Consider the following 27,548-nt stretch of genomic DNA (forward strand, 5'->3'; position numbering starts at 1 on the left):
TATTTATAAACAATCTTAGCTACAGAGCATACCTTTTCCATTCTTCGTGATTTTGGAAGAAAGATCCCTGTTGTCTTTGATTGGACCCATGCAGTTAAAGTTCTCTGTGACTTTGAAAATATATCCTACTGTGTCAATGAACGTTTCACTAGCACTTGTGTGAAACATTTGGTTTTTCTAAACCCTATTTGAAAGAAATCGTTTGACTTTCAATAAGGTTTACTGTATCTTTCTCACTTGTATAGAAATGTTGGCCTCTAGCAATAGTAAACCACATATTACTCATACTTCTTAATCCCTCAAAAATCAAGATTTTAATTCGCTTTAATGCCCTTTCTTTTAATTAGAATGTTGCTAAATCTCTAGGCAGTCTTACTAACCACTTTAACCTCCTTTTAATTTGTCGTCTAGAAAATTATAACTCTTCATTAACTTTGGGAGACAGAGCATTAAAATTGTGATATATCATTCCCCATTTTATTAACAATCTACTTAATGAATTCAGTGCTTGAAGCAGATCGTGGTGATAATATATGCATTTACAATGTTTTTTTTAACAAGAATTTGGCAAGAAAGCTAATATGAGAGCACACATTTAATTGCATGCATAAGAGTACACGTGCACAGACTCAGACAGAGAATCAAATGCAGTTTGGAGAAATTCGATTTAAGAAATTATGGAAATCAGAGAACAAAACACAAATCCGTGCTTTGATTAACTTTGCCAGAGATTCACTATCGCTATCTCAGAAACATCAGAATTTCATTTATAACATTGAATCATGGCTGACAAATAACAAACACTATTCTTATGCAGTCAAACGTTTGATGATTATAGTGATCCTAACCTCTTTCTCAGTTTGGCAGTGTATCATTTGGAACATATGTCAGGACATGGGTTAGGTTCAGTCAGTGAACCTCTGAAATAGTGTCAAGTAACAATCAATATTTTTTAAAGCATCAACTTTATTAGAAAACCAACCAAGATACATTGATAAAGTACAATTGGTACTTAACTGAAGGGTAGATTTAGGAGGGGTTTTTGGGCTATTGGGTTGGGCTTAGGCTTCACCATGAGGATGAGGCAGGAGGAAAAAAATTATTCAGAGACATGATTGGCTCCTGATCAGGAAAATAACAGAAAACTCACCTCCTGGTAAAGGGAGGAGGGACACTTCATGAACGACTGTGAACGAATCTAAAGAATCTAAACATTCTAACACAAACCTATAAACCATTGCAGTCTCCACTAGGGTGTGGTCCCGATAGCCCAGCTATTCAGGTAAGTACCAACAGTACTATTTCAGGAGCATAGCATATCCAACTAGGATGATTCCAAGCCACACTGGAGATTACTAAGGCAGAAGGACCTGCTGCAGGACCATATGGCCAAAAGCGACCTCCACTAAGGCATTTTATGATGCCTTGTGAATGTAGTCAGGGATACTAAAGTAGCTGCCTGACAGATATCAATCAAAGAAAGCTGCTGAAGTGGCTGCTGCCCTAGCAGAATAAACTGTAATAGAAGGTCTAGGGGGGTAGCTTCAACTCCATATGTCACCACAATGATAAGCTTATTAGATGTGAGGTGTGCACTCAAGGTATACATAACCAAGACTAAAGAATGTAGATTTACTAGCTCAGTCAAAGTATATACAGTCAGACACAGACAACAGAGAGCAGAGTGAATGAGTGGGCCCTGGGACAGCATGTCCTGGTGAAGCAGAATGGGCCAAGGGGGTGTCAGCATCGCCCTAGAGCCAGTGTCACCAACTGGACTCGTCCACCTCAGCCCCGACTGGGCTAGGCGAGCTGGATGGCACTTCCAGAGACCACTTTCCTCTGTAGAACAGGTCCAAGTGCCGTGGACTCACAACTCAGAGCTGTGAGCACCGCAAACCACTTCTCCAAGTTTACAGTCGTTGTGCAGCAGAATACAGCAGAGCAATAATACTCGGACGACAGTGCTGAAGAATATCTTCTTTTATTCTCTAACAGCTACTGTTCTATACACTATATACAAATGGAGATTCTCAGTCCTTTTCTAAGACACTGACTTGCTGACTCACTCACTCACTGGCTGACTCTCTCTCTCTGAGTCTCTCTCTCACACACAGTGAGTCACACTATCTGAGTCTGGAGTGGAACATGCAGATATAAGAACACGCCTCCTCCTCTCCTCAGAGTCAGGAGACTGATGAGGTGATTCTTGAGTATGGGAGGGGTGAAATCTCCTCATCCTCCCCCATTTCATCCGACCATTCCAAGAATCTTTAACATAACTGCAATTTACACACACACTCCAAAAAGTTGTTCTCTGCTTACAACCTTGGTTAACATATCTGCAGTACCTCTCTCCCCCTTTATCTAAGACACTTTAACAATACCATTAAACAGTCACTGTAACCACTCTGTGTCCATTAGGAAGGAGTTAAAACATAAACCTCAATTTGCAGTTTACGCAAAATACACATTGTGAATACTCAAATGAATAAGCAGCTTCTAGAAAAATCTTCATACACGTTTCTTCCTCTCTGATACAAATTTACATTACCAATTAGGCAGATTTGAACAAACCACTTTCAGTATTCAAACACATTTGCTCTTTTAATCCTGATCCTTTGAACCTATTACACATAAACCACTTTAGGTCAGGTAAGGAAATAAATAAAGCGTTTTGTGCTATTACTCTCAGCACACTTCATGCTTGGTTTAGAAACCACACCAGAGTTGCATGTGACCGCGGCCTTGGCGAACTCTTCAGAAAACCTTTTCGGTGGTACACCCTTGGTTGTTCTCTCGGATCTGCGCAAAACTCTCTGATCCTCTTGTTCTGGTGCTTCCTCCTCTTTGGGAGAATGGGGAGCTAAAGTATATGAAGCTGCTAAGTCTGCATCTGCGTCAGACTCTCCTGAGGCTTTTGGGCTCTGATAATCTGTGCCACCATCCAAATTTACATCGGCATCAGGATTATCAATTACATCAGAACTTGCCTCCCTCTTAACTGTCTTTGCCCCTTTTGCACCATCATCACAAATGGGATGGCACTGAAAAACGCCAACTCTGTCCCATTGTGGATTGTCCTCAATACTCCTGGTCAGCCTGATGGTTTTCGTGTCTGTGATCAGAACACGATAAGACCCTTTCTCATATCCTAGGAAAACACCATGTTCTCCACGCTTGCTCAGTTTGTCACCCTACGAGGTGTGCACCCAAACCTCGGATCCAAAAATTTTAAAATGCTTTACACATGGCTTCCTTCCGTGAAGCATCTCATATGGGGTGAAATTTACTGCGGATTGGTACCTCCTGTTATACACGTGACAGAAAAATGAAAGAGCTTCGGCCCAATAGGGATTGGGCAACCCCGAATCGTGTAACAGTGTTCTGATTCCTTGCTGCAGGGTCTGGTTTACTCTCTCACATAAACCATTCTGCCAGGGTGATCTGGGCGTGGCAGTCCTATGCTCAATGCCCTGTTCAGAAAGAAAACTCTCAAACTCCTCTGAACAAAACTCACCTCCCCTGTCACTGAAAAGACAACGTACGTTCTCATTATGTACATTTCTGAGCCATTTACAAAACTGTCGAAACTTGGTAAAGGCTTCAGACTTTTTCTGCAGCATATAGACCCAAACATATCTGGAATAGGCATCTATCAAAACCATGAAAAACCTTGAATTGCCTCTAGAAGGCGCTAGAGGCCCCACTAAGTCAGCATGAATGACTTCATATGGTTTCTTGGCCTCTCTCCCAGACTCTGTACCTTTGGGAGCTTGCTTTGCCTTACTCTCCGCACAAGAAACGCATTTCATGTGGTAGGGACATTCTTTCAACTTCATACCCTGGACCATATCAGGCATTTTTGCCACAGCCTGGAAATTCAAATGAGCAAAAACACGGTGGTAAAAATGAATACATTGGTCATGCAACTTCTCATTCTTATCAACAGATAAATTGCAACACACTTTCTTAGTTGTTTCTGCAGTACCTGTACCTGAAACAAAAGGCAATTGGTACAAACCATTAACACATTTTGCATACAGAATGAGCTTGCCATCTCGACGAATTTCACAGCGAGATTTAGCAAACACCACCTTAAACCCTTGACGATCAAGCTGGGAAACACTCAACAAATTGTCCTCAATATCAGGTGCATACAGGACATTCTTAATTGTTGCATTCAGGCTCTTTAAGAACACAGTTCCCTTAGCCACACTCGTGAGAACAGTCCCATCTGCTTGATTAATTTCTTTCTCTTGCTTCTCAAGCTGAACAAAGAGATCCTTATCTTTGGCTACGTGGTTCGTGCAGCCAGAGTCGACCACGAAGAAACTCCGCCCACGTTGATTGCAGCAGCGAGAGATCAAAGCCTTTGAAGTAGCAGGTGCTTGGGGGTTTCGTCCTCCTCCCCCTCTGCCTCTGAAGTTTCCCTTCTTCTTTGAAGTTTTCTTGCTGCACTGAAAACTCAAATGGCCTTGTGCTCCACACGAAAAGCACCGCTTCAACTTTAGTGCTTTAACAGCAGCAGTTTCACTTTCACTTTCCCCTGCTGGAGACTTAGGCACATTTTCAAGCACATTTTTAGCAGCACCATTTCCCCGGCTTTCTCTAACAGCCTGTCTGCGATCCCACTCATTCAGGAGCACGCTAGACACATAATCTTCTGTTAGCCGGTCAGAAGGCATTGTAGAAATCTGGGCAGCTACTCCATCGTAAGAGTCATCTAGGCTATTTATCATGAGCATTGCAAACACAGCCTCTGAAATAGCCAGGTCTCGCTGAACAAGGTCTTGTCTGAGACGCTTTAACTGAGATAGATGGCTAGGCAAATCACCATCTTTTTCCAAATGCAGCCTGCACAGTTTCTTGAAGAAAATCACGCTGGAACCAGCATTCTGCCTCAAATGCATATCTCTCAGCTTATGCCAAACAGCTCGTGCAGTTTCTTCACCCTCCAAGTTTACCAGCAAGTGGTCTGAAACACTCAAAACAATTGTCCCTCGGGCTCTCATGTGTGCAGCATGCCACTCAGGCCATTCATCATCATCCTTATCGGGAGGGTCATCTTCTATCGTGTGAAATAGCTTTTCCCTCTGTAAAAGCGCTTTCATCTTCACTTGCCATACTGCATAGCTTTCAGGCGTCAGGAGAGGAAAAGACAGAGCCATCTGGCCAGAATGTGCACAGGCCATGTCTGCTATTACTTAGAGCAAGTCACTTCCCTCGTGCAACACAGATAAAGCCTTGACTCCTTCAGCCACTCTCTCTCCCACTCAGAGCGCAATTAACAGGCAAACAGGGATGCTATCTTCTTTCTTTGGCAGTCAGCAACATACCTCCATAAATCAAGCAGCGGCAACAGCAACAGCGGCAGCTTGAACACTCTGCTCCAAAACAGCTCTGCTTCTGGGCACCACAAATCAGTCCAGCATGCAGCCTCCGTTCCGCCGTCCGGCAATCAGCAACAGAAACCTCTGGCAACTGGGACGACTGGGATGACTGGTACAACTGGAACACCGCCTGGTCAGACGACTGGAACAACGACTGGGCCCATAACCGATGTCAGCATCGCCCTAGAGCCAGTGTCACCAACTGGACTCGTCCACCTCAGCCCCGACTGGGCTAGGCGAGCTGGATGGCACTTCCAGAGACCACTTTCCTCTGTAGAACAGGTCCAAGTGCCGTGGACTCACAACTCAGAGCTGTGAGCACCGCAAACCACTTCTCCAAGTTTACAGTCGTTGTGCAGCAGAATACAGCAGAGCAATAATACTCGGACGACAGTGCTGAAGAATATCTTCTTTTATTCTCTAACAGCTACTGTTCTATACACTATATACAAATGGAGATTCTCAGTCCTTTTCTAAGACACTGACTTGCTGACTCACTCACTCACTGGCTGACTCTCTCTCTCTCAGTCTCTCTCTCACACACAGTGAGTCACACTATCTGAGTCTGGAGTGGAACATGCAGATATAAGAACACGCCTCCTCCTCTCCTCAGAGTCAGGAGACTGATGAGGTGATTCTTGAGTATGGGAGGGGTGAAATCTCCTCAGGGGGTGCTGTTGCCAGAGCTAGAATCTCTGACATCCATGGTCTGTGTAGCCAGAAGGGGGTGATCAGCATACCTGGGGCTTCTGTTCCTGTATCTTGCACAGCATTTGTTGGAGAATGGATGTGCGTGGAAATACATAATGTAGATCAGGAGGCCAAGAGAATATGAAGGCATCCCAACCTTCTGTTTGAGGCTCCTGGAACCTGTAAAAATACCTAGGAAGTTGGTGATTTCCCCAACTAGCAAAGAGATCCTCTTTGCAGAGTACCATGTGAAACTGAAGCAGGCACAAAAATGGGGAGTGCAGAGTCCATTCTCCGGGATCCAGCCTGAAGCAACTTAGCCAATCTGTCTGTACATTGAACACTCTTGAGATGTGCTCTGTTGGCAAGCTGAGAAGATGTTCTGTCCACTGGAACAGCAGAAAAATCTCTGCCTGTAAGTCTCAACTCCTGGTGCCACTGTTTTTGATATACGCACACAGTGAGCAGAAAATCAGTGAGCAGAAAAATACGCTTGATCCTCAAGTGTGGAGTGAAATGCAAAACTGCTTGTCCATTGCAGTGAGTCATCCATCCCTGTAGGCTGGTGTCTGTGGTTATTACTGTGTGCAGTGGATCACAGGATAGAGTCCCTTTCTGCAGGTTGAAGTCCACCATGAAGCACTCTGGGAGGAGGAATAGGTGCCCTACAGGCATGTCTATCCCCCTGATAAGTCAGCAATTGTGGGGTGGTGGTGGGTTGGTCTTCGTCCAATAACAAAGCCAAGTCTCTGTAAGGCTGATAGAGTTGATTCCAACCGCTGTTGTGCCAGAATGACAGACCGCACTCTCAGGAACAGGTCGTCTAGGTATGGCTAAATATGGTCGCTGTGGAGGCGGAGGTGTGCCACCAAGATCGCCATAATTTTTGTGAATACTCTGGATGCTGATACAAGGCTGGATGGAAGCAAGTTGTACTGGAAATGAAGCTTTCCCAGTGCAAATCTGAGATATTTCCTGTAGGAAGGGTGAAGGGTGAATGAGAATGTGAAGGTACATGTCCTGAAGATCTATAGATTTTTCATAACCGCTTTTGTTTAAGGGTTTCTTCAGCTGATGAGAAGAATTCCATTCAGAACTTCTTGTAGATTACCTAGCAGTTCAGGAACCTGAGGTCTAGGACCTCCACTTGCTGAGGTAATTTTTGAGAAACACAAAAGAAAATTGAACAGAATCGCTCATCTGCTGGGAATGAATCAATAGTTGCTATGTCTAGAAGCTGGTGTACACACTGTCACATGATCCTTGGAGATTGGGACAAAATGGAGGCATGGCTGAGCCAAAAGTTCTGTTTTGTATCCATACATTAAAGAGTTCAGAATCTAGAGATCAATACTTATTTTCTGCCAATAACTGGAGAATTGAAGACAAGTGAATTATTGAATAACCCACAGTAGGATACTGCCAGGGGTAGACAAACCCTGCACAACTTTTTCAGGGATTGTCTACCCATGGCAGGATCCTGCTGTGGGTTAGTCAATAATTCAACCCATATGATAAATGCCCTTGAGAAAATGGAGGCAACACAAGCTTATCTAAATGAAAAGCAGCAGCCTCATGAAGTCTGCACAAGGCAAAGTCTATTCATCTCTCCATGGTGTCCTTTAGTTCAGAGTCACCTTTTTTAGGAAGGAGATTTCTAGAAACTAAAATGGTGACTGGTTTGTCCACTGAGAAGGATTTTAAAGAGGACATAAACATTTATTTGCAATCTGGCCATTTTTTTTTAAACTGAAGGGAGGTTGGAATTAGTTTGGAAGAGGACTGTGGCTCTGGAGCACTGAAGTTTCCTTAGAAGGAGCAGGGGGACTTTTTGGGTAGGGAGAGTTTAAATCTAGAGCAGTCAGGGATCTGCAAAGTCGCGGCATATAATACAGATCCTGAAAAATATGATGGGGCTCCTCCTCCTCAGAGATCTCACCATTGCTCCATTCCACCTTCTCCATCTCAGGGATGGAGCCTTCCCCATGAGATTGCATAACCAGTGGGTCAAAGGCTTCCCTTGCTGTGTCACTCTGGATTAGTTGAGCCAGGAAGCATACCATCAGCACCATCAGCAAGGGGGGTGGAGGTCTGGGAAGAGAGGGTTCTCTGCTGTGGTTGCTTCTGCTTCCCAGATTGAGAAGCAGAGATCTCAGAGGCAATAGACATAATTAAGGCCTCCTTCAGTTGACTAATTAACTGAGAAGTCAGCTGCAAACCCCGTGATGTATTGTGGTAGGTGGGATGGAAGGCCACCACATTTCTCTCTGTACCTATATTGGAGAAACAGGCAGGAACAAAAAGCTGATTGGTAACCAGTCACATCCCAGAGGAGTCTTTTCCTCCTGCCTCATCATGAAGGCGGAGCCTAAACCCAACCTGATGATCCAGTGACACCTCCTAAAAAATAAATATGCTTATGCTAAAGTTTAGAAAGCACATTAGTTAACTCCTATTCTGCACAATTAAATTAACTTTTAAAACAAATGAAGTGATTCAAAAACAAAAACAAAAAAATGTTAGGCAAGATTTCTATAAATGTGAACTCATTGAATAGCTCTTCCCTGGCTTTTATCATAGAATACTGGGGCCAGATGGGGCAATACTCATATCCTACCACCACTTGCCAGCCATGGCATTGATGTGAACACAAGCATGCTGGCCCTCCTTGCCCAGTTGCTGCACTGCCCTCACTTCTGCACATCCACTTGGGACGGAATATGCAAATGCTGCCTATACATGCAATGTCCAACATGTGTAGGTGATAATCTTGCAGTTGGTTTCCCAGCCCCAGGAAATCAACTGCATGGTTTTAGCCAATGTGAATTAACTAGTAAGGTGTTGCTGCCAAACAAGCTGGGGGGGGGGGGGGAGAGACCACTCCTCTCCATTTGATGGCCAGATTTGGGGTGTGTCAATATCGTCCAAACCAACAGCAACTTTCACTTGCAGCAATATATATATTGTTTTCTTGACACAGTATTTCAACAGAAAGCCACCTACAGGACAGAATGCTTTCTGAGTCCTGCAGCAAGCAAGCACTTTGCCAGGGCTGATAATTGCTTCTGTACCTCTTTTGAGATGCCTGCAGCTGTAATAGGTAGCAAACAGGAAGAGCTGCTAAATTCATTCCTAAATTCTCCAGGACTAGGGGGCAGCCAATGGACTTGCTGAACTGGCAACCAGCCAATTTAACCTTGCTAAAAGACCCAACAATGAAATTTTAAATTGTGAGCAGCTACTTATTTGGTTGCATTCTTGGCATCATGGAATATTTGAGGGAAATCATTCTACACGCTAATTGATCAGCGTGTCAACTCTATACTGAAAATTACTTCTATGTAAAATGTATGCTTTCTCCAAGGATTCAATAGCTTTTAATAAGACGTGAAGTCCTCCTTTGCATGTCACATTTGTGCCTTCTCCAGGGACGAACTAACTAAGTAGTGTTTTCTTCCAGGCAACTCTTATGGAAGAATTACATTTTGTTGATTTGTTTCAGTAATTGTGTGTACTGTAATTGTATGTAGACTATCACTCTCTGCTCCAAAATATATTATTTACTTACTTTAAATAAACAGCTATCCAACTACAAAATGAAAGTGTAAAATATTAATCAGAAATCAAATTTAAAATAAAAAGTGGGCATTGTTTCCTGCATCTTAGTATAAGCATCTCCCTGTTTGTGTGGGGGCTGTGTTCTGGGTCATTATGCATGTCAGCAGAGCACACATAAGCACACTCCACCCCATTCCACTCTCTTCAGGGTTTGAAAACGGCATGTGCATTTGTGGCTGCTCACACATCGTACCCACACAATCCGACTGGCTGGGAGGCATGGTTTAGCCATTTTAAAACGGCCGCAGGCCCACAAGCTCTTCACAGTTTGGATAACTGAAGTACCCTGCTGTTGCAGAACCCTTGTTATGGCAACAAAACTCTTATCTGCTTGATTATATTATTGCTCCAGTTGCAGTTAAATATCATCTTAATTATGTGGGCTCATCTTTAGGGGCTTGAGCCTTAAGGGCAAAAATATTGGGTGAGATCCATTTATTTCCCTTTTCCAGTCCCAGGATTCCACACTAGAAAACTTGTAGGGTTTTTTTTTGGAAAGTGTGAGAGTTTTGAATTGAGTTTTGAATTAAGAATCTCTGGAAGAAAGCCAAAGAGCTCTGGGAATGTAGGATAGATGGGGAATTATAGAAATAACCAATAGTAACCCCCCTCCCCTCCACCTTATGCTAATTAGTGGTAGCGGGAACAAGAAACAATAAATTTAGACGCCCCCCCTGACAATTTGGAGGGCTAGAATATCCCTTATGAAAAGAGAAGGGAATTTAAAACTAAAACTATATTTTGAAAATGCTAGATGAAGTGATGGTGTGATCGAGCAACACAAATAAAAACTGTTGCCTCACAGGGCAACACTTTTAAAATTTTAAGTAATAACGTCCCATCAGACTATATCAATAATAATGTCCCAGATGTGTGTGTGTGTGTGTGTGTACACGCACATACACACACACTCGTGTCTTCTACATAATAAAAAATTTGGTCTTATTAACAAGCCCCTTTTCAGCTTTGCATTTATTAAACAGAAATTGTAATCTGTTAATAAAAATGATAGAAATGGTATTAGTTAACAACAAAGCCTCTCCTCCTCAAGGAGGGGAGGAGTTGTGAGCGGGAGCGTTTCCCGCGTTGGCAGGGGGCGTTCCACCCCCTGCCCAGCTGCTCCTGCTACTGCGCCACACCCCCAAGTGGTCAGCCAATTGGCTGGAGGCTTGGGGGCGGGGTTTAGCTGCTCAAACGCGGCCACAGCAGCGTTTCCCAGCCATTGTGCTGCTGCTTCTCGTCAGATCTATACCATGTCCATGTGTCTTTCTTATCCTCAAGCGGGTGGCAGGTCATCGAATCACAGCTGAATGTTTCACCAAACGAAATGCAAAATGATTCAGTCAGTAGCACCTTAGAGACCAACTAATAGTTGCAAAATGGTTATTTTCTGCATCCATCCCTATGAGATGCTACCATTTAACACCAGTTTCATGGGCAAAAAAAATGCAGCTTTCCACATACTGTGACCCAAATTTTTAAAAGCACCTTTTGGTTTTGAGTAGAGGTCTCTCTACCAACTATTACCTGAGGATACATGGAAACTGTTGGAAGCCATAATCCAAGTATTATCCCCAAAAAGTACGAGGAAGAAATAAAACTACTAATATTCATGAATGTTGTTTGGTAACAGCATTATACCATAAGGAAATCTGCAATAATTCATAACAGCATCTTGAAATAAAACAGTTTTATGCATCCCTCTCAAACTGTTTAGTGCTCAGATCTCATCAGATGGCTGAGTAAGCATTACTCTTTGGGACAGTAAATCTCAGTTTCCAATATGGTCTGCATTCAGAGATATGTATTTTAGCATTCATTCTAAAACACTTACAGCTAAGTATTTGTAAAGAATGGGAAGCTATATATTTAAATGTCTGAATGCCATTTGCTTTGTCAACTCCACTAATCTAAGTTTGTTCTAGAGATGAGTCAAATGGGTCTTCAGGCAGTCCTGCATCAATATTATGGTATATTCAACCACTTAGGACAAAACAATTACAGCTGTTTATTTTTTGTTTATTTGAACCTTGCACAAAATGGGTTTCTGTGGTTTTTTTAAAAAGACAGAATTCACAGCAATCTTGGCAAGCTATGCTAATGTGCAATTTCAGGAAGATATGGAAGAAAGAGTGACACTGGGACAGCAGGAAACACATTTTTACAGGCTCCTTTGAGTCACATAACATTTTTCCTAGGCAGGCGTAGGGAAATCTATGTATGTAATTGCATGTCACAAGCATGTGAGTATCTATTTTTTTCTGCAGCAAAGCAGATTCTAAATAACCATAATTGTTGCAATATATACAAACACACATACTTTTATGTAAGGGCTGGTATCTCGGGTTAGAGGAAACCAAGTCAGAAAAGTTTTGTCAGCATCCCTAATTACACACACACACACACAAGATGCTATTCTTTTAAGGATTATTCACATGAAAATGTAATTCCTCTGTACTACACAAGTACAACATATGGTAGTAGTCAATGTCTACTAGTGTAGGGTTGCCATATCTTGAAGAGCAAAAAAAGAGGATAACCCAAGCTGGGCAAAGAGGCGTGTGGGCATGCGGGGCTGCTACGCCTATGTACATCTTTCCCTGGCTTGGACTGGCAGTGACCACAGCATGCAGAACACCCAGACACCTCTTTCCCTGGCTCAGGCTGGCAGTGGCAGCAGCGTGCAGAGCAGCCCACCCCGTCCAAGCCTCCAACTCCCCCCCAAGCCCCAGACATTTCCTTTAAAATGTAAAAATCTGCCTGGATGGGCATTTTGCCCCGCCCCCAAAGAAGAGATGTCTGGGTTTCCCCAGACTTATGGCAACCCTGTACTAGTGGCTTGAGCCCATAGATGAGGAGTTGCAAACTTCAGGCTTGAAGGCCACACACAGGTCCTTTGGACTCTCCTCAGGCCACAGACTCTCATTTTTAAACCATTTTATTTCATGGTGTTCTGATGAGTGCTGGGCAGCTAATTCCTTGCGATTCTTCTGACATAGCCACTATTTACATTTCCCACAATATCCCAGTGATGCTATTAGTGGAATGATGCCACTTGTGTTTCCCACAGTGCCTCCTTTTGTGTGTTGCTCAAAATGATCTATTTTAAGTTTGATTGTTGTGTCCCCCACATTATTTAATTTCTATAGGAAGATGCTGCAACAGAACAGACAAAGATGTGTGGATGTCCTTGGTATTTAAGTTCATTGAAGGACTTGATATAAGTTTAAGACCTGCAGCTTAATCTATGCAAGTCAGACATGTCTTTCATTAGTCTATCATTATCTTTAATAGGATATGTGCATGCTTTTTGTTGCTACATATCCTTTAAGAATCAGGTTTACCTCTCCTAGACCTGACACTGGTAGGGGTACATGAGGGCTACTATTTAAATCCTCATTTTCAAGTCCCCGATAAAGCTTGTTTGAATTTGTGTTATTACTTTCAATTGGGTGCTTTATGAATGCATGTTCCTCTTTAATTTATGTAGCTATCACTCCATAGTGGAAAATGGAAAGAATGAAAGTTTATAGTTGTGTCAGAAGGTTAAACTATCGCAAGGGAGCACTTTTTAAAAAAAAAAAACAGTAGATATGTCATGACAGACTGAAGTGCATATCACTAATGCCACTGAACTAAATTAGAAAAACAACTGGGGAATTTTATTTTTATTTTTAAAAATATTAAAAAATAGAGGGAAGATCCACACAGCAATACTATACAGATACTGTGCTATGCTTCACTGAAATTAGACCTCCTTGTAAAAGAAAGTACAATAAATATGTGCACTGTACACTTATCAACACATATGACAAATTAGAAAAGACTTTATCAAATCATTAAATAATTCCTTGTTGGCTGCACATATTAAAATTTTAAAGCATATACTATTTGTCCTCATAATTCCTGGAGAAGATGGATTACTAGATTGGCTTTGGTTACAACGTGCAAAAAGAGAGTGCTCAGTAATAACTTACTTATGTGACAGCTAAGAGATGGGGCTTTTGATCATGTAACATTCTAACTGTAGTTTGCAATAATTGTGTGTCAGTCATCACACCTTTTCCAAGTTGTTCCAGATCTTCAAGAGAAAAAATTATGATGACAACACTGATAATTAGTCATATCCTATGTCTACCTAGAGTCATACAGAATATTATACAGACTCCCTGCTTTTACCTTGCAAAGTACAAAAACACTGCAGCGACTCTCTGCTTTAAATTAATGCAATTAAGATATATCTCAAGTAAAGCATCCAGATATAAATCCTCCCAATACTATTATAAAATTATGGCCCTTTAAAAAAAAGGCCTCTATCTTGTTTGTTTTGGACCAGACCATGTTGGGTCCTCAGAAAAAGCACAATTTTTAATTTATTGTGGCATAAAAATTTTCTGCAGCTCTGCAGTGTTTACCTAATACAGTGGTACCTTGGGTTACATACGCTTCAGGTTACAGACTCCGCTAATCCAGAAATAGTGCTTCAGGTTAAGAACTTTGCTTCAGGATAAGAACAGAAATCATGCTCCGGCGGCGCGGCGGCAGCACGAGGCACCATTAGCTAAAGTGGTTCAGGTTAAGAACAGTTTCAGGTTAAGAACGGACCTTCGGAACGAATTAAGTACTTAACCCGAGATACCACTGTACATATTATTATATCAACAAGGTATTAACCTGTTCAATGGCATCCACACAAAGCAATGAAGTCCATCTAGTGTTACCTTGCTCAATGGCACCCACAGGAGTGGGGTCAGATCTACAATGAAACTATTGAAAAAGGTCTAATTATCATGACTTCTATAGATATCTGTCCATTGCAACTAATGCCCATTCTATTCCTGTGACCTCTGAGCCACAACAAGGCACTAGTTGCTAACAAGACGTTATTCCAAGATAGATTTATGCTGTTATGAATTGGGGAAGAAAGATAGTCAACAAAAACCTTACTTTTACTTCCCTTATGATATTATTATAGTCTATGGGCAGCCACATTGCAAGCTCTTGGCCTGTGTGGATAAAGGGGGACTGCATGAACAACCAATATTGGGTGGACCAGCAAATCAGACAAATGCCCCCATTTAATAGAACGAGCCTCATGTCTAGAGAGTGGCCTGATAAATCCATTTCAGTGTTTCCAGTAAATAAATCTTGTGACCTCATTTAAACTCCAAGTTATTCTGTTGAAATCTAATTCTGCATCCTGAGGCAAATCGGTGCAGTTGGCACAAATCAGCAGTTGCCAGCTTGACATATGTGATTCTGCAGTACTCCAGTGTACTTAGAATTCAGAATACTTTGCTAGCAATAAAATGCACTTTATAAAAGGAAAAAAAATGTTCACAAGATGTACTGTAACTTTCCTGAAAACTGTGTTTCCTTTCCATCAAATTATACATAGGACAGACCTATATTTATGTACCGCTAGTAACCGCCTGTATACTTGATCCACCAACAAACAAGAGAACAATAGAGTAACAGGTTTTTTTTCTGGCAGTGCATACAGTTACCCTTAAAATACACTCATACAAGGCTAATTTACTACACATATTGTTTACTTCAAAGTGGGAATAAACAGTCAAGGAAATGTAAATTAGTAGTTACAGAAATAGTAAGTAGGCCAAAATATGGAAAGAAAAATAATACCAGGGGAAAATACTTGTATTTGGGAAACTCATGTACACAACAACTAACAAAGATGGTAACCATTTTATACCAAAAGAAAGCTGAAGCAATTTCATGAAAGAAGAAGAAAGTTGGGAAGAGGTTTTAAAATCAGTGATCTAGAAACAAAGAACCCTATTGCAGTTTTGAAGCTATGCAAACACAGGATAATTTATACACTTCATGAGCAACAGTTCTTCAGCTGAAGCATAGTTACAACTTAAACATCACAAGGACCATTGACAAGAAGTGTGTACGCTGTTGTGCCTGAATGTGACGAATCCAGATTCAGATGCTGATTCAGCAGTAAAGCTCACTGGGGTCCTTAGATAAGTCTCTATTCTACAGTTTAAGCTGCCTAGCTCACTGGAAGAATGGCAGGGAATATATCTACTGCACAGAGATATTGTGATTTAACGTTCATAGTGCCAAAGAAATTTTAACAATTTTGAAAGAAACAACAAATACCTCACAGGGAATTCTATCACTAAGAGCTATTAGCTCCAATCCAAACCAAGCACATGCATACAGTAATTTAAAACATGTTTAGAGGGCATCAGGTGCTTTTAGCTTTGTACAGTAGGATAAAATTAAAGCTATGTTGAACAAATACTCTTCCATGAGACGGAGCCATATATGCTTGTGGATCAATTTTGCTGGGAAGACAATCTTTTGAGAAAAGTATTGCCTAGGATTCATTCTGGGCTAGGAAAAGCAACAGAAATAACTTCATTGACATCAATCTTACAAAGGGATTATAGGACTTAATATCATTCAATATGACAACTGGACATTTGAAAAGTGTGCTGGTTTTCCCCACCCACCATTTATGCCTGCCTTAGGAATGCAACTATCTCTTAATAGCCAGACTATCTGGAACTTTTCATATCACAAGTCTGGGCTATGTTTTTCTGTATTTGAATTATTCACACACTGAAAAGGGTAAGACACAGAAGCATAATAAATTGTCACTTAAAGTAACATAGAAAGAAACGTACGCAAAGTAAAAACAACATGTAAAGATACTTCTCTCAATCATTTTTGTTATAATGGAAAAAAGTTATCAAAGGAAGTTTACACATTCATGTGAAGAATTTATGTCAACCTAAAATTTAACGTGGGGTTTTGATTCTGTGTGAGGCACTAACAAACTACTAATGAACTTGAAAATAATTAGATGGGTCTTCTCCCTCCATTTTTAAATTAAATTAAATGTAAGGCTTATGCAGTGACAAAATGGTGTCAGAGAAAAGTGTACATTCTCCACATTTCAATTCTCTTCAGTAAGAAATATGGGATAAATTCCAAGTACCTCATAGGTAATGATTACCAAATGTTAATCACAATGTTTTACTTATCAGTAATGCTAGTCCCACAAAAAAATAAGTAGTGAAAATGTCTCTATTATACCTGTAATGAACCTTAGTGACATAACACAAGGGTATAATATGTGGGCCTCTCCAGAAATATGACAACATGACAGCTGGTTAATACTAATAATTATTAATACCTCTATGTTAAAAGGAGGAATCTAGAAAGGCTTTCTGAATATGACAAAGCTAACATATTCACCACTTCACTTCACAATGAAAACTGAATTTTGTACTTGCATGTCAAATCACAACTGAACACATCTTCCAATACAAATGCAGAGTAACTGCATGGACACTTAAATATAGTGCTGTAATGGTATCGTTGAAGTAAAAAAAAAAAAGTGTCTTAGAACATACCTTGTCTTGGAAACTCATCAGACTCTCTGTGAACTAGGTCAGTAACTCGATTTCCATAGTGCATTCTGGTGTCATGATCATAAGCCTTCAGAGTCTCACTTGAACTATAGGACTTCTGAGTAGGCACTCTACAGTCCTCACTGTCCAGTGATGAACTTGTGTAGCGACATTCCTTTCCACACCTGCCTCTTGTCAAAGAGCGGTGCCTTCGATCTTTTATATCCATAATTCTGGGAGAAAAGGAAACTTTTTCCCACTGATGTAAAACTTTAAGGCAGAGACTGGTTACTTTTCCACCTACAAGAAATAAAAATAATGCTTAAGTATAAAGTGATGACTTAAATATATATTTGTTTGTGTGTGCGCGCATCTGTGTGTATGTGTAAAGTCACATTTTCTCACTTTCTTAGAAAACTAAAGTGAAAAAGACACAACAGCCAACAAAGCATTTCAATTGCTTTAAAAAACCTATATGGGTAATTGATCCTAATGGAAACAAATGAAAGAAATTCGATTTAACTGCATGAGTTATATTTTATTAAAACTATGTTTTTATTGAAGAGTTTAAAAATTGATGATAAAACAAACTGCTGTAATCTTTTCATTTATGCATGCACACTGATAACAACATGACAGTCCTTTTGACACTCTGATATTAGCTCATGCTCTGCAACAACACACAGAAAAACAGATTGGAAACAGCTTTAATTACTTCCTTTTATAGCTGCAGGAGGGTCTGAAATGTAGAGCATCATATGAAGTGTGCAGATTAGAATGAAGCACACAGTGAAGTTTAAAGAACGAACCATTAAGATTCACATGCTATACAAGCAAGTTTCAGAAAAACCACAAACGTTTCCTTAGTATTCCTTCATAATTTCCCTTTTTCATCATACTTTTTTTCTTCAACTGGCTTTCTCACCCACCATAAAGCTCCACTGGTGTTGGGCAGTTTAGGATTGCTCCCTTAGTCTAGTTATGATTACAGCCTAAGCATTTTTGAACTCTCTTACTACATCAAGGGCTAATAACCTTTTGGACCAGCAGGTGCATTACAAATCGTTAGAAAGTGCTGTAGGTGTCAGTTACAAAATGGCTCTCATGGGAGCAGGCCATAACACAAAATGTGTACCATGGAGGGACAGGCATAATTTATCATAGCTGCTGTGGATGGCATGGAATCACACGAAAACAGAGGGCCATCTTTGCTGCTCCCTACTCCCTCTAACCACATGCTTGTTGTGGGAAGTCACCTACGTGTCCTGATTGTGCAGATCATGCACACAATGATGCTGTTGGTAAACAGGAGATGTTTCCATGTACCAGGGAAAATATACAATGTGGCCACACCACATTTTCTGTCCCCCTCTCTCACACACACATACACACACACACAGAGCACATGCACACATATAGACCACAGACACACATGCTTCTCTCACACACAATCACATACTTCGCATATGCATCCCTCAATCTCTCACACAGACTGTACACACAGGACATACACCCTTCCCTTTCTTACAGATCACACGTACATGTATGCTTCCTCCTCCCTCCCCCTCTCACACACTGAGAGACATCTCACTCTCTTTCTCTCTGCCCAAGTGCATATCTCTCAATAATACACACATAGCAAGAGCATACTTGAGCACACACATTCAGAAAGCCCCTCCATGGGTGAAGGAAGTGCCTGCCATTGGAAATAAATAAAAAGGAGAGCCATGAAATGTGTGCCCATGGGCGCTGGGTTGGCAATCTCTGTACTATATCATCCCAAATCTCTTGTATTAATACTCATGCAACCTCTGAATCTTTATGGGCCTGACAGACATAACTTGTTTTAAAATTTATATCCCGCCCATATGGCTGGGTTTCCCCAGCCACTCTGGGTGGTTTACAGCATATATAAAACCACAACAAATCAAACATTAAAAAAACAAAATATGCTACACAAGCAACAAACAAACCAAGTAATCAATAGAAATCAACAACAACAACAACAACAACAACACTAAACAGTTTACAGTTGTACCCAAATTAAAATGACCAACAACTTCAACTAAACATTTAACCAACACCAACTCGACAAAAACCCCCTCAGAGGAATCAAAATTAGAAACATTTTAAAATATTTTAGTCAGTTGTCACACACCAAGAGTTGTTCCAGCAATGTCTCATTGGCCTCCCAGGAGCCTCTTTTAGCTGTTCAGGGTGAGTCTGGGCCCCGACCCCTAGACCAGGTAGAAATGTGTTTTGCAGCATTCATGGCAACAGCAACATCCCTGGATTTACATAACTAATATATGTAAGATAAGCCAACAGATGGCTTCTAGCTTAGCTATAGAAAAAGTGTGGCCAACACCCTGAAACCAGTATTCCTCTGATTGCCAGGATTAAGAGCAGGCTACATGAACCATGAAGCATTTGATGTTCTTTCCCCCCCCTTCAGAGTATCACTCTGAAAAGAAGCAATTTTAGGTAACCAGGAGAACCAGATGTTTGAAGACACCCACATGTATATTACAACCTGTGAATTCTTAAAATCATAACAAGTTTATTTTTTTAAAATGTGAGAATCCATGAGACAAGGTAAAAAACCAGAACAATAGAAAACCAAATACCTATCGTTTTCTGGAAAAAAAACACCCAAAACCAATATAAGATACTTACTTAAAAGCCTGCAGTGTTACAATTGTAAAAACCATCAGCCTGCATATATTAGGCAAATTTATATACATGTGCATAACTTTAAGCACACGGGTAGCATACTTTTAGTATTCAGTATGTGTTTCTAATATTGGAAGTTTTGCTTCAGGCCTGGAAGTCTAAATATCACAGAAAGGTATACGCATGGGGGAAGCTTTTTGCTTAGAGGGCATGGGGAGTACCTAGGTCACCACCCTCAGATGATGATGATGATGATGATTAATTAAATTTGTGTACCCCCCTTCATCTAAAGATCACAAGGCAGTTCACAACTTAAATATATAAAAATGAAAAAACAAACACACTTAAAACATCATAGAATGTTAATCAGCTAAAGGCCTTGGATCACTTGTAGGTGGAAAGCTGGAACTGATAAATACTATATGACATCATATTCATAGGTATCAACTAGTCCAGCCCAAGGTTTTTTGCTGCATAGATGATTTAAAGTTTTGCCACCACACTTCTTTGGTGAGCAACATAACAATAGAACATTGAACCCATCCAGCATCTTCTATAAAATTTTAGAAAGTAGCCTTGACATGTTCACCCGCTTTTGTGTCAAAAAAAACTCTTGGTTGACATTCTGTCAGAAAGAGAGAGGAGGAATGGAAGGAGATTACTGAATCTGTTGGTGGAGAGGGTCTGGGTTGTCCCCTAGGAGACCACATTCTCCACATGCTGCCGTATGCTTCAAGAGAGGAGGGAGAGTTGAACAAACCAGCTGTCACCCTGCCACTGGAGATGAAGGATGCCCTGGCAACTGGGAAAATGCAAGACCCTGAGTCAGATAGTAAGTTGGCCAGGCAAACTTAGGCCCCATCTCCAAGGGTGCATCATCAAATGCAGCTGTACAAGCCAACACAGCCTACTTGGGATGTTCGCTTGCTTGCCCACTCCCATTGCTTGGGAAGAGAACCAAGAGAATGACTGTGCCTACCACACCCTTGAAAAGGGTGTAAGGTTGCGACAATGCCTTAGATTGTGCCTAGCCATGTATCTTAGAGCCCTGCTTCTGAGCTACTAATTTTGCAACCTGTATTCTAATTATGTTTAAACCATGTGCTAACCTTTAGAATCAAGTCCTCAGGAATACTTGAGCCGAGAGTCCAAGTTCTGAAAGCAGACTTCCTGACCAGGCACTTGCTCTGCATTTCACCCTCAGTGCAGCCTGGGAATGCATGATTCACCTTTTCTGGCATTTTGGCAGTCTTCAAGAGTATTCCTGAATATGGCCACTTACTCCAAAACAGCTTGACTTTCTCTTGGCTCTTCCACCTGGATACCAATCTCCACATGTTATTATCCAGTAAAAACCTTACTGGGGACATGAATCTCTCTATTTGAATTTAATCTACCAATAAAGACTGCTTCTCCCTTCCTATATTCTGCTCAGTAAACTTCATCTTTCTCTTTTCCCTCCTCTTTTCCCTCCTCATTCTGCCTTCTCTCCTTTCCATTTAGGCACTACAGTGGTACCTCGGGTTAAGAACTTAATTCGTTCTGGAGGTCTGTTCTTAACCTGAAACTGTTCTTAACCTGAAGCACCACTTTAGCTAATGGGGCCTCCTGCTGCCACTGTGCCGCTGGAGCACGATTTCTGTTCTCATCCTGAAGCAAAGTTCTTAACCCGAGGTACTATTTCTGGGTTAGCAGAGTCTGTAACCTGAAGCGTATGTAACCTGAAGCGTATGTAACCCGAGGTACCACTGTACAGCACAGCCTATACTAGTGAATACACAGAGACAATAAAAGTATTCCTGTTTCACATTCATGTCCATGTCAAGTAGTTTGAAATGAGTTACAAAGCAAAAATGGATACATAGAATAGCGAGTTAAGACTGAGAATGAATTACAGCATAAATGAAATAAAACAAATGGCGAAAGAGTAGTATAAATGACTTCAGGTGACTTGGAATCAGTAGTTAAACTGCAGGTTTAACATGAGTTCTGAATGGTAGTTGCTTTTCTCTGTGCATTTGTTAGCTACAAGGTTCCTCTGGCTTTTTGATTTTTATCATGCTACACAGAAAATATGTCCTGTGCACTAGAATCACATTTATTACAATTTTTTTAGTGGTTACGTAAAAAAAGAAATCAGTCATTATGATCAAAGTTCTTAGTCTTTGTTAAATTATAAATACTTTCCTCTTGCATAAAAAGAACAATTATCTACTGCTACAGTGTTGTTAAGGTAGATAAAATAATTTATCATTGCATAATTAACACAATATTGTTAAGCATGCTTTAACAATTTTGTATAATGGATTCATATCACTAGAGAATACTTTCGATTAAGCAACAACTTTAGAAACAATTTTTGACCATGACTGTCTAAATTGATTGTCTAAACTGACTTCTAAAAATCAGATATGTATAAATGACTTTTTTTTATTAAAAAAACAAACCAACCCCCCCCCCACACAATCTTTTCAGTTGCAGGTACATAGATCTAATCTACATTTTTTTACTCAAGTTCTCTGACTCTCATCCTCTGACATCCAGTACGTAGCTGTTGGAAGCACATATATTCCCCAGTATGTTATACTGCTTCGAGTGAAGACAGCACAGCACATTCCCTCTACAGTATATACCAATGTTTTTAATATTTTGTTTCACACATAATTGTGGCATTGTTAAATCACCCTGCTAGCAGGTAGAGCTGCCATCAGGATCATGAGTGATTGACAATTGTGTGGAGGATTATTTAGATGAACATATAATTTCATATGGGCGCTGCTGCAATTTCCACAATGGAAGATGCCGCTCAAAGATGCTGCCACCATTAAGCAAGCCATGACAAACTTGGATAAAAAGGCAACACCATTTCTGCTATGCCCATATCTGATGGACATAAAGAAAATGACATTTCAGCTATAAAGAACTTCATGGTTAAGGATAGGAGAGAAGGGAGAAGGACAGTGAGATCAGAAGAAGGCAGCATTAATGAGAAAGGAAAAGGGGAAAGGCCAGTTCAGGAGATACAAACTGTTAGTAATTTCATTCTCTCATTGCTGTTGGATCTCGTGATTCACTGTTTACATTCCATTGTGATAGGAGTGTGGGAACGGAACTCAGACACTGTACTTCCGTTCTGTGTGCTTTTGTATTTTTTCTTTTTTCTCTGCTTTCGGACAGAAAGGACATGTGTGAAGTTGCTGCTCACACTAGCTATGTTTGTTGTTTTGATTTGCTGTAAATAAAGAAGCTTTCACGATGCCAAATGCCTCCACAGCCTCGCTTCTTGCTGGTACTCTGCTACTGCATTAGCGTGCCCACAGCTCCACTGGATGTGGGTCGCTGGACACTTGCGTATGCGAAAGGGCACACATGGCAGATACGTGTATGCAGCAGCATGCTTATTTCTAGTTATGCTATAGAGCAGATATTGGACTACAGTGCCCATCATCCTATGCTGTCTTGGATCAAGAGAAATGTAGTTCAGCAATATATAGAGGATACCATCCCTGGTATAGAATGTCCCACTGGGTGTTGAGGAGACATGCTTCTTAGCTTCAAAAATCAGATTGTCCCTTAAGCAGTAGGAACTGCTGCACCAAAAATTAAAACAACAACAACAGCAAAGGTCTGGCTGTGCTGTGCACAAAATTGATTGTATGCACATATTTAATTTTCATACTACATTACATCTTTAGATTCCAGTTACTCTCAGAGATTCATGTTGAGAACAACTTTGATAATATGCTTCAAAAACAACACATTTGTGTGGAACGCTTTTTCTCTCTCCCCAAAATATGTATACATGACATGATGGCATCACATTGTGAATTTCTCCGCCCACACTTACATTATTGACTGATGCTGGTATGAGTAAAAAATCTTATGACACTATGATGTCATGCCATATGATGGCTGCTAGTACACATTATGAGGGAGAGGAAGGGATCTCAATATGGGGACGTTTCTTTTGGCAGCATTCCTGTGTCCTGTGACAGCTCAAAAATAATAATAATAGAACTGAGCTGGACAACTTCCCAGACTGCATCTCAATACATACAATTTGCAGCCAGATCCAACACATTTGTATCCATTGGGTTCAATGACACTAATTCTCATGTTTGTGTGCATATAATGGAAGCTTTAATTGTTCTGAGGCTGTAGCAAAGACAGACAAGTCCAGCCCTAGTCTTTGAGTCAAACTACATTTTATATTCAAGGTGTTGTTTGCCCTTCTGTCTATTTTTTAAATGGGTGATCTGAATTAGGACCACAGTGGGGGTGGAGAGTGATAGAAATCCTTTCCTTCTTGCGGTGGTCTTAACAACCACCCCCACTCCAAAAGCTGCCCCCCATGAGAAAAGCTGCTCTTGGCACTGATAGCTTTCCTTTCAGGGCAACTCCCAGCTTCAGGGAGCAATTTTTGTGATTTATATGTATGAGGGGAAAGAGTTTTAACATACATACACACTGACTTGGTCCTGATCAGGATTACCCTATCTATATTTTAAACAAAGATGCAAGTACAAGCCATGTATATGCATTACGTTTGGCCAATTCTCTTTGTTTTCCTTTTACTTGCTAAATCATATACTGTAAGCAAGTTCCCCTATCTTGGCAGCAGTAGCACAAAGCTTTTCCTCCAAACATCTGAAAAAAATAGGAAAAGAAAGAAAGAAATGGGGGGGGGGGGGGAGTCTCTCCAGCAGTATGAATTCTCTGCTCTTGAAATGGACACACGATGGAAGTTTTTTTAGGCTGGGGAATCTTAGACCAGGGAAGCTAAATTAGTTGTGTGAATTGCATATGTTGATTGAAACCTGACAGCAAAATTGTCAACTGGAGTCTTCTTGCAGTCTTTTAATTGATTCATTTATCACAATACCTTTTCTGTTTATTTTCTTTGTGATACACCATGGAGCATATAAGGGGAATTGTTGGAGATAATTTACACATTTCCAGAACTTTCTCCAAAAATAATTTCAAAGGTTAGTTTAAAAGCCCTAGATTTCAGTAGAAGAAAGACTGAAGTTGTTTCTTATACAACTAAATGGAGCTTTGTTCCGCCTACCTTTGAGCATAAAAGTTTCCTTTAGTGTACATAAACCATTAACTTAGTTACCATGAATTCCCAGTGCTTTATGCACACAAAACTTTGTCAGAAATAACACAACTTCCTACTGTGAACCTTTGTCCTAACATTTCAAAGCGGGCAGCAAAAACTCTAAAAAAGCAAAAGGTAAAAACACACACAAAGAAATGGACAACTGAAACCTTTAATGAATAAGGAATTGAATTCCAAAAGGGGAAAATTCCATACCTTTATTTACTATTTTATATCCTGCTACTGAATTCTTTTATGAACTTCAGCTAATCATCAGTATATTACATTTAATACAATCATTTTTTTCAAATTAGTAAATGGTAAAATTGAAACTATTATGAATTCAGTAAAAAAACACACCAATTACTGACCCCCCCCCGGTCCACCCACAGAATGCAGAAATACATTGCCTTATTTACAGCCTACCTTATTTACAGCCTACCATCCCAATAAAGATACCTATGCATAAAAGACTACTTAAAGCCTAGTGCTCCAAGCCAGGACTAAGAAACACTTATCCAATGTCCCCCCCCCCCCCCCCCCGTTCCTGGAAGCAGTAGTTTAATCACCGCAGAACAGTGTCTCCAAATATCTATCTCCTAGGAGGATACTATGTTGATGGTATCAAAAGCAGATGATAGAATGTACAGAAGCAGCAGGGTCAAACTCCCACTTGTCTATCTCCAAATGAAGGTCATCAATCAGGGCAACCAAATCACTCCCAAAAGCAGCTCTGAACACAGAAATTGTTTGGAAATGGTTTAGAGCAAGACCTCTCCTCAGGTGGCAGTTAGGCACTGGAATATGTGTGGTGTGTTGGAGGGCAGCTTGTGGCCATCACCTCCCCCTCCTTTTGGGTATTCCATTAAAGGGATCCGGCAGTCGTGGATCCTGTCCGATGCCCTGCTGGTGGCACAACCCCCGATGACATCAGGGGAAGCTTCCAGTTGTATTTGCATCAACAAGCTCCTCCCACTGGTTGTTAACCCTCAAAAATGACTTCCTGCTGGACAGGGTTGAGTCAAGTATAGTTTGTTTGATCCAATGCCTAAGCCAATACCACTCACATGCTGTAACCAATAAAGTTGTGGCCTTATTTAACCCACTGATCTAAAATGCATGTGTCCTCGTGTCTTATTTTATCTCTAAGTGGGTGGCGGGTCCTCGACTCACAGTTACCACAATTTTGTGGGGGGCGGGGGCGGAGAGTAGTGATGAGATGCATGATTTTGTAGTTCAGAGGCAATATGCTTTCATTGTATTTCTATGAAAATTCTCATCAAGATGGAATGTTTGCCTTACTGAACAATTCTTTCATTTCTTGCCAATTTCCATCTATAATAATCTGTTCTTCTTCCCCTTTATGTTTAATATATTCTATGTTATCTTACAGCATATTTCACCAGTCAAGTATAGTTAACCAATTTTTTTGTTAAGATGCTGTATGTGTTGGTAAAGAACATTTATCTTAGCTCTATAGATGATCTCTTAAATTAATTCATTGAAATTGCATTCAAATATTTAATATAATATTCTGACCTTTTAATTGCATTAAAAATGTTAATTAACCTATGGTTCCATGCTTAAGAATTTCTCCTTAGTAATTGTTTCCCACTCTAGTTTCAATTGAATACTTTAATTGCTGGTGAATATATGAATAGTCAAGGGTCCAGCTTTATGAGGGTAAGTATATATACAGTATTTATGTATATTTTAAATATTTTACTTTAAACTGCTCTGATAAAAAAATGCCATTGAATTTGAACAAACAAGATAACTACAAAATAAATGTTGCTCTAGTATTAAAAACTTACACTGTCCATTTCACTTATCAACAAAAATATGTATACAGTGATACCTAGCTAAGTCATATTTAGAGAAGACATATTGAAGCCAATTGTCAAAATCATTTCATTTGGTCTGTTCTGAGTATGACTAACATTGGATATTACTCATAGTATTTTTACTTTTTTTTTTTAAAAAAAAAGGAATTCTATGCATACGGGAAGGTTTATTAAAATAGAAACTATCCTTCAACATGGCCCAGATACATTCAGCAAAATCAATATATGTCTCAATATCCCTACAAAACCCACACAGATAAACACTAAACCAGGAAGAAAGGCCTAAACAGAGGTATGGTGTAATATATGTTGATAAAGGTCAGGGCAACAATCAATCAATCAATCAATCAATCAATCAATCAAGGTATCTGAATATGCAAAAATTAGAAGAACAATATTATTTTAAAGGTAAAGGTACCCCTGACTGTTAGGTCCAGTTGCGGACAACTCTGGGGTTGCGTGCTCATCTTGCTCTATAGGCTGAGGGAGCCGGTGTTTGTCCGCAGACAGCTTCCGGGTCATGTGGCCAGCATGACTAAGCCATGTCTGGCGAACCAGAGCAGCACACCGAAATGCCATTTACTTTCCCGCCGGAGCGGTACCTATTTATCTACTTGCACTTGATGTGCTTTCGAACTGCTAGGTGGGCAGGAGCTGGGACCGAACAATGGGAGCTCACCCCGTTGTGGGGATTCGAACTGCCGACCTTCCGATCGGCAAGTCCTAGGCTCTGTGGTTAAGACCACAGCGCCACCTGTGCCCCATATTCTTTTAGAAGCACTCTAATCAATCATCTAGAGAATGTTACAAGGAGGACCTACAACAAAATGCTCAGTGCTTC

The 27,548-nt window shown here is 40.5% G+C and overlaps 1 protein-coding gene across 13 annotated transcripts in view; it reads right to left on the reverse strand.

Annotated features, from left to right (window-relative positions):
- The window catches only part of TENM2 (teneurin transmembrane protein 2), a 753,140-nt gene that overhangs the window by 600,709 nt on the left and 124,883 nt on the right, over positions 1-27,548 (reverse strand). For all 13 annotated transcript variants that reach the window (XM_083430660.1, XM_083430659.1, XM_083430641.1 and 10 more), the window contains one exon: positions 17,093-17,389. In XM_083430660.1, coding sequence (XP_083286786.1) covers positions 17,093-17,318 — 226 coding nt within the window. In that variant the 5' untranslated portion in view covers positions 17,319-17,389. The remainder of the gene's footprint in view (positions 1-17,092; positions 17,390-27,548) is intronic.

Source organism: Podarcis tiliguerta (genome assembly GCF_965153285.1).
Source record: "Podarcis tiliguerta genome assembly, chromosome: 2".
NCBI lineage: Eukaryota > Metazoa > Chordata > Lepidosauria > Squamata > Lacertidae > Podarcis > Podarcis tiliguerta.